An 8604-nucleotide genomic window follows, 5' to 3' on the forward strand; every position below is an offset into this window, starting at 1 on the left:
AGCAAAACTGCCCATAAGCCTGTAGCTTTGGTTTATTTTCTGGACTTGGTAAGCCATTCTCTCCACACTGTGACTCAATGGCATTTCCTGTTTCCGCTTTCATTTTCAGAGAAAACAAATGCTAACCTCTTCAGGTTCCAAGGAGTGAGTCTCCCCTCCTTCTGTGAAGGTCTTGCCTTGTCTGTGGGCTTTCTGGATGCCATCCTTATGTCTGTCGTGAAGCTATTAAGCCTCGTGGCAAAGACATGAATTGGACATAAGGGAGACAGGTGCTGTGGAAGCTTCCCCCTCAGGCACCTTGTGCAGGATGCTTCCCTCCTGATCTCAAACACCCACCCACTGTTATTCCCATTTTAGACCTCTCTGGAGCAGAGAGCAGTGTACCCTGCAGATGTAACTAGTACTTACTGAAACAAATAAAACAGACAAGATCACTCTGAATGCCAAAGATACACTAATCTGTTTACACCACCCACTTCCAGCCATTCTCTAAAGTGCTGTAAATATTGGGTTTTCTGTTTGGGGGGATTGTTAGACTTATCTCATGAGAGAAAAACCAAAGCAAGATCCCAAGCCTGTCGTAGCCGGCACGGCAGCCCCAGGCCTGCTCGGCTCTGCACACTCCCAGTACAGATCACTGTCTACACCCCGGTTCCTCTCCAGCCTGACAGCCATTTCCTCCAATAACTTCTGTATCGATAAATATATTTAGCCACCTGAGGTAGTCACGCCAAATGCTACTGCATTTGATCTTCAGATATGAGATTGTTTTAGGCCTGATGTCTGCCTTCTGAAGTGAGAGCAGGAAGGATGGGGTGTTTTGTGACAATCATGTGTTTCGAGATCAGGTTGCTTTTCCTAAGACTTCTATTTAGGAAAACAAAATTAAATAATAGAAGGAAGACGTTGGTGGCTGAAACAGAGGGTATTAAAGTTATTTGGGATTAAATAGAAGACTTATTTCATAGTAATATTGCATTTTGATAATGCATTTACTCTTTTTTGGCTGCCCCATATTTCATGTATTTTTCTCTTCTTAATATCATAGCAGTGGGCTCCCAACCTTTTCAAATTTGGTAATCCCTTTTCATACCAAAATGCTTATTAAACCTTCACCCTAATCGATAGTAATTGTACATTTTTTAGTAGCCACTTAAACACAAAACACAAAGAAATCTTCTCAGAATTTAGCTGCACTTGTATCCGGCAGCACACTTTATCGTGATAGCATTTACATGCATTTGAATATAGCAGTATACAGTCTATCAAGACACAATATTGATCCAGTCTAAAAATAGCTTATCACACAGGTAGATTCATGGACCATTCAAGCTGTACACGGACCACATGTCAGGAACACCTAATTCAGAAGGTCTGCTGAAGTTTCTATGAGCTGATACATATCCTTCACGATCTCTGGTTTTTAGGAAGCAATTTATTTTGTCCTTGCAAAAAAAAAGGTTAATCTAATTTTCTTAATCTGATAAATGCCCTGGGATATTAGAACTGTTTCCTAATTAAACAGTTCTTTACAGCAAATCTAGAGCAAGACTCTGAGGGGAAGGAAACCTGCTAATTTTGACAGCCAGGGTAAAAATCTCCCATTACAAGAATAAAAATAGTATTGGATTAAAACAGAACTAAGATGTGATTTTATCTATATGCAATATGATTAATAATACCATTAACATAGAGAAGCACATGATTTAAAAAGAGGCCATGTAGGACCCTAGGAAGTGAGGAAGACAGCCCATGTGAGTGAGTGAGTGAAGTAAGTCCCAAGAATACAAGGATGACGTTTTTGCCAGCGTATGTGGAGTCTGGAGCAATGTTTTATTGGGGTGTGTAAGCCTGGTGGTTAAGTAAGGTGTAGACTAGCTCTCAAGGGACTTGTTTCTTAAACATATGTACACACACACATATGCACACACACACACACACAACTAAATAAAGTCATAAAGCATCCTTCTAGTTTAGTGATTTTTTAAAAATAAGCATTGAGAGGCAGGCATTGGAAGAAGGAAAAGATGTTTCCATTGCAATTAAAAAGTGATGCATATCAGAAACTCCTGCACGGCTCAGTCTGTTAAGCAGCTGACTCTTGATTTCCACTTAGGTCATGATCTCAGGGTCCTGGGATCCAGCCCCGCATTGAGCTCCCTGCTCAGGGCGGAGTCCACGCTCAGAGAGGAATCTGCTTGTCTCTCTCCCGCCCCCTCTGCCCCTGTCCCCACTCATACTCTTGTTCTCTCTCTCTCAAATAAACAAAGTCTCTTTTTAAAAAAGTGATGCAAATCATTGAGGTTGGATGGTACACTAAAGCATATTTAAGAGCAAGGCAAGAGGCAAATCAGTGGTTTTATACTTTCTGGGAGAGTCGCAATGAATGTACGAAGAGAGAGATGGCGTGAGTAGAGTAGGGAGTGGAGGAAATTGAGAAGAAGGAGGTGGAAGGTGAGCTTACTTGGGTTTTAAACTCAGAAGGGGATTGTGGATTGTGGTCTTGGCTGCTGGCTGGTTGACTGTTCATGCTGGGAACACCAACTGTCGGTTTTGTAGTCGACTCAACTCAGAAGAAAGGTATTCTAACAATAGTGGGGAAGCTGAACATTCAGTAATTTTGCATTTACAAGTACTCCTACATTCTCAAGGAATATACTAAGCATATATTTCAGAGAAATATTAATTTTCACGTAGTATTTTGGAGATGAGATTTTTGTTTGACAATTAAAAATATAGCATTTATGGGGCACCTGGGTCGCCCAGTCGGTTGGGCATCCGAGTCTTGGTTTTGGCTCGGGTGGTGATCTCAGGGTTGTGAGATCAAGCCCCCCACCCCCACTGTTGAGCTCCACACTCAGCAGGGGGTCTGCTCAAGATTCTCTCTCCCTCTCCCTCTGCCTCTCCCCCCACCCACATGTGTTCTCTCTCTCTCAAATAAATAGACACATAGCATATAAATTATAAGACAGAGGAACTACCTTTTCCCAAATAATGAGATCAAAATTTTAACTATTATATTTATTTTAGGACTTTTATATCCAGAATTTTCTAAAATAGGTATCAGAATTTCTGCAAGACTCTGTATTTATTTGGCTCACTTCACTTTTCAAGATTATAATATATAAAATGTCAAAACATTATCATCATTATAAATGTGACACACATATTTTTTGAAGTATTCATTCTTGTATTTTCAAAATGATTAAATAAACCATTATATGAACTATTGATCACTTCCTACATTTTCCCAAACCAAAGACCATGATACAGAATAGTCTATTTCACACATCCACCTAAGGAAAAAAACGTTCCTTAGCCCTATTCCTTTTACTGTCAAGAATGTGTTAACATTGTGCTACTTTCTCTGTTGTTTTCATGGATACAGTGAAAAAGCAAAAAAAAAAAAAAAAAAAAAAAAAAAAAAAAGAACATACACACAAGAAAAAATATTTCCTGATGTAAGTATTAACACTGTTGTTATTAATAGTATGCTATGGTAAGGCACCACCATCTGCTGAAAGTTATACAGAAAAAAAGCTAAAAGTCCAAAAGTAAGACCAGAGTTATGACAAAATATAGCTTAGAATTTGAATGATATACACAGCATCTCTCATTTCTTCCTCCTTCTCCTCCTCTTTCTCCCACTTCTCCTTCATCTTCCTCCTCCTTCTTCTTCTATTTGATTCGCTTTTTGATGGTCCCATGAAGATGAAGGATGAAGGCGGGCTGCTGGTACCCTAACATTTTTCTTCTCCAAAGCTCAATGAGGAAAAGGCCAGGGATGGGGACTTTGTCTCCATAACTTCTGTTTTCTCTGAATCTTAATTTTGTCTCATTTGCATCACAGTGTTGAAAGATCTGTATTTCGCTGGGCTTCTTCCTGGTTCTCTCTCTTCTCAAACACACCTAGTTAAAAGTCCCCGGTGGGGAAATCCCAAACTAGCTGCTGTGAATCAGGGCCTTTATGTGAATTGTGATTCACTGCATGTGTCGGGTGCGTTGAAATAAAAAGAAAGCAAAAGTGATGACACACGTAAGTGGAACACGGGTCTGGGTTTTCTGTCATCTGCTTTTTTCTCTTCTGTACAGGTGCCGTGTATCTGACCCTGCCGCTCTGTATCAGGATATACTTGCCTATCAGAAAGGGTGACTGAGAGGAGATATTTTATAACCTCACAAGACACTGAGAGTAGCTTAATATGTGGGTTTTAATTTGTTCCAGGGACTTAAGAAGAAAGGGAGGCCAGAGCTATGGTCATTATGTTCTGTTGTCCATGTGTAACTATAGTTTTAGTTATTTGTTTCCTCCATCAAATTTGGAATCTTTCAAAGGCGTGCACTGAGTGGCAACATCGTGCTTACCTTAGGTGTATGTGGGTAGGTGAGTGGGTAGTAACTCTGTGAAGTATCAGACTGCAATGAAAGTAACTGCTTCTGCAGGGGCTGGCGTTTCTCCCCCTCTGACTTTCTCAGGGTCAAAGTGTTCTGCCTTGTCTTGGGGTTCATGGAATCACTGACTGCAGCTACAGAGGCAAGCTGTGGTCACTGCAGCTTTTGGCCTTTGACCTGTAATAAGGGGAGGCTAAGGGTATGGAGGCATACAGTCAGGGAGAGGGCGGGGGATCAAATTGCACTGAGCTGGGATTGCATATAATTTGTATGTATTTTCTCCTGTGTGCATGTATTTTCTCCTGTGTGTATATCTGCAAATAAATCCATCTCTATTTTATTCATAGTTCTAATGGCAAGTCTGTGTCATGGTCTGAACCAGGTGGAAGACAGGTGCCCAAGGGACAGCACATGTGGCACCGCCTCTCTGTGCACGTGAAGACCAATGAGACGGCGTGCAACCAAACAGCCGTCATCAAGCCCCTCACTAAAAGTTACCAGGGCTCGGGCAAGAGCCTGACCTTTTCAGATACCAGCACCAAGACCCTTTACAACGTGGAGGAGGAGGATGCCCAGCCGGTTGGCTTCAGCCCTCCCAGCAGTCCTTCCATGATGGTGCACCGACGCGTGCCAACCGNCCCCGCCTCTGCCGCCCCACCTGACCACAGAGGAGACCCCCCTCTTCCTGGCGGACCCGGCCATCCCCAAGGGCTTGCCTCCTCCCCTCCAGCAGCCACCGCAACCGCAGAAATCCCTGATGGACCAACTACAGGGAGTGGTCAACAATTTCAGCACCGGGATCCCGGATTTCAACGCGGTGCTCGCAGTCCCCGGGGGCCCGGGGAACGGGGTGCGTTCGCTGTACCCGCCCCCGGCGCCTCCGCAGCACCTGCAAATGCTGCCGCTGCAGCTGAGCACCTTTGGGGAGGAGCCCGCCTCCCCGCCCGCAGAAGACGAGGACGAGGACGACAGCGAGAGGTTCAAGCTCCTCCAGGAATACCTGTATGAGCGGGAAGGGAACACGGAGGAAGACGAACTGGAAGAGGAAGACGAGGACCTGCAGGCGGCCAGCAAACCGGCCCCCGAGGAGTCGCCTGCTTTGACGCCTCCGTCGCCTTTCCGCGACTCGGTGGCCTCGGGCAGCTCGGTGCCCAGCTCCCCCGTGTCCGAGTCGGTGCTCTGCACCCCTCCCAACGTGACCTACGCCTCGGTCATCCTGAGGGACTATAAGCAAAGCTCTTCCACCCTGTAGGAAGGAGGTGTCCACATGGAAAAGCAAGAGAAACCAGGGAGCTCCAGCACCGCTGGAAATGTGCGGACAGCTGGGAGGAGAGATGGGAGGAGCGTGGAGTCTGCGGGGAAGGGAGACCATGCTGCTGCTTTAGGGAAGGCCAGAGGGAACTGTGCTCTGCAAGCAAAAAATGATCCCGGCGAGGATCCCGATTTCTTGATTTATTCAAAAGCCTTCTCTGGGAAGAAAGGGAATTCTGACAAAGCACAATCCCATATAGTGTTCAACTTTCACCGCATAAAAAAATAAATACATAAATAAATAAAATCAACAGAAATAATCTCCTCTTTTGGACAACTGTGCATAGATATACGTGCCCACACGCACTTGGCCAGCTTGAAAAGAGACAGCGCGTGTGGACCAGCCGGGTGAATCATTAGTTGACATCATGGTATTCACGGTAGTCATAGCGAGCGAGGCGGAGCCAGCCAGAGCAGGTGGGTGAAGCAGGGGCAGGCATGGACCCCCCTCCCCCCCCCCCACGGCATGGCAGCTCATTTTTCTCTACCCCTTCTCCTTACTGGTGTTCAGGAGCCTCTCTTCACCCATTGCACCCGATGCAGAGCCAGCCTGTTGTCACACGTGAAAACAAGTGTATGGACACCTGCTGCTCTGTGATTTCTCTCTACTTAGGAAAACGGGAATCAGAGCAAAAGCATCACCAAAAAGTGCTCCATCAGGAGGGCTAAGGGAGAACGGAGTGAGAAGCAAGACAGTACAGAAGCAGGAGGTGGTGAACACGGGCAGCACGAGTAACATCCCATAGTTGATACTTGCTTCTTGGTGATTTGGAAAAAAAGGCTAGAACAAGAGATTGTTTTGAGAGCGGCAGAAGATGTTTTATGGATTATCTTGTGTTTGTGCCAAGGGGGCTCTTCTCTGCCCTTCAATTAAAGAAAACAAACCATGTGGCAAAATTGTTACCTTACATTTACTGTAGCAAATATTATTACCGGTTGAACTTCAGACGCAGTATGTGTATTCGGTGCCATTGTCTCTCCCGTGTACTCAGAAACAAACCCATCTTCCAACTCCATGCTGTACTCATGGCAACTATTACTGGTTCAATGACAAGTAAGCCTTTCCTCTTGTCATCCAAGTCCCTGTAACTAGTACGTAAATGTGTTCCTGTGTCCTTGTATACATGTGATAATAAAATTTGTGCAATGTAACGTCAGTGGAACTGCAACTAGAAGGTTGTCTTTCCAATAGAGTATAGATATTTTTATGTTCTAATAATGTTTTATATATTATCACCAATATTTACAGAAGCTCTTTGAAGGTTTGAGTGCTGTAGTCCAGTGGTTTTCATACACTGCTCAGATGGTCCTTCCTCTTCTAAGAGGGAACTTATTTTTCAGATATTTTATGATGTGGAACACATTATTAATGAAGTGGCTTGAAAATTTGTCACATTAAAAATTCATTAAAGAACTGTGGGTAACAATAAAGAGGAATATTTCATAGATTTTCACACATCATTATTAAAACATGAGATGGAAATGACAGTATTGAGATTATTTCAGGTCACTTCAGATTTTTTTTAAAAAGATTTTCCACAGCAACTTGAGCTTTCAGTGATTGAAGTACATACTAACCTCTATGTCTGGTCATAATTTCTCAAATTATTTATTCATCACTTCTTACTTTCTTTTAATTGTTATTTCCATGTACTTTTTCCCCTCTATTTTCACTGTCATCAGTTTTCTTTATATTTTTGTTATTTGCTGTGTGTAATATCCACGTATGTGTAATCCAGTTGTTTCACTTTTATCCTCCTTTTTACACCCAATAAAAGCAATTTTTCTTGCTGTTTTGATTTCTTCTATTATTTGTGGAATGAAGCTTACTTCTTTAAATATCTGTTTATGCCTTATGTGCAGTCATAGTTTAATATGCCTCCTTCATGTGGAAGCTAATTTCTCAGCCAAAAATCATCTTAGAATCTTTAAATATCCACCGCATCATTTGTTCAGAATTTAACATCAGCTCCAAAGTTTGAGGCTCATGTTTCTTATGTCTTCCCATAGTCTACTGCCAAGTTTAGTCGGTTCCATATCAAGAATGGACTGCCTTTCCTTTAAAAAATTATTTGTAACACCTTTGGTAGAAAGACCTCACGACCGAACAGGAATTTCAGTTCCATGCTTTCATGGTAATGAAGCAGAATGAGGAACGTAGATGGTTCCAGAGCTTAATAGATGGTCTGCTTATTGGCAAACTAGCAAGTAAAAGCCTACTATCTATTATTCGTGAAACGTGTTTTTTTTTTTTTTATCTTAATGCCACTAACATATGTCCTCGATATCACAGGACTTGTGCATTCAGATTTTTTTTTTTAAGTAAGAATAGATCAGGAAAACTGCTCTACTATTCAAATAATATAAGATGTCAGTTTGTTCTGAGGCTTTAGTCTGAGACGTTTGGTGAACACATTCAACACCAATTACATTATTTCTCTGAATGCCTAATATTATCATGATTAAAAGTTTTCTTGAATACAATACAGTATTAGCTCTTATAGCATAATTGTTCAAAATTGGAGATGTACACATACGTACCCTGTACCAAAAGGGCAGATACTCTTCACCTTAATGTATGTGCTTATACAAGTTGTTTAGCTTCTTGTAAAAGTGTTTTCCTTTGGCTCGTTACTGCCTTTTGTCAGATAATCTTGATAATGCTGTATAATAAATATTTTCTATTTATTAAATGTGTGTATTCCTTCTCTATGCTTTGTCAGAGTTACAATAAGAGGCATAGACTGGTACAAAAAACAATTACTAGTGGTTTGATTTTGCTCACAACATGTCTTCTAGATCAAAGTTGGAGAACGTCACATTTTGGTTATGAGAAAGGTGGTACCTGAAACTCATAATCTAAAATTAAATCCAGAATTTGAATATTCAGTGCTATGGCAG

The 8604-nt window shown here is 42.2% G+C and overlaps 1 protein-coding gene across 1 annotated transcript in view; it reads left to right on the forward strand.

Annotated features, from left to right (window-relative positions):
* The window catches only part of GRM1 (glutamate metabotropic receptor 1), a 397420-nt gene extending 391776 nt beyond the window's left edge, over positions 1-5644 (forward strand). Inside the window, 2 exon segments of the mRNA XM_040627927.1 lie at positions 4740-5027; positions 5029-5644. Of these exon segments, the coding sequence (XP_040483861.1) occupies positions 4740-5027; positions 5029-5644 (904 nt within the window).
* The last annotated feature ends 2960 nt before the right edge of the window (positions 5645-8604 follow it).

The sequence above is a fragment of the Ursus maritimus genome, unplaced genomic scaffold (assembly GCF_017311325.1).
Source record: "Ursus maritimus isolate PB19 unplaced genomic scaffold, ASM1731132v1 scaffold_13, whole genome shotgun sequence".
Taxonomy (NCBI): Eukaryota; Metazoa; Chordata; class Mammalia; order Carnivora; family Ursidae; genus Ursus; species Ursus maritimus.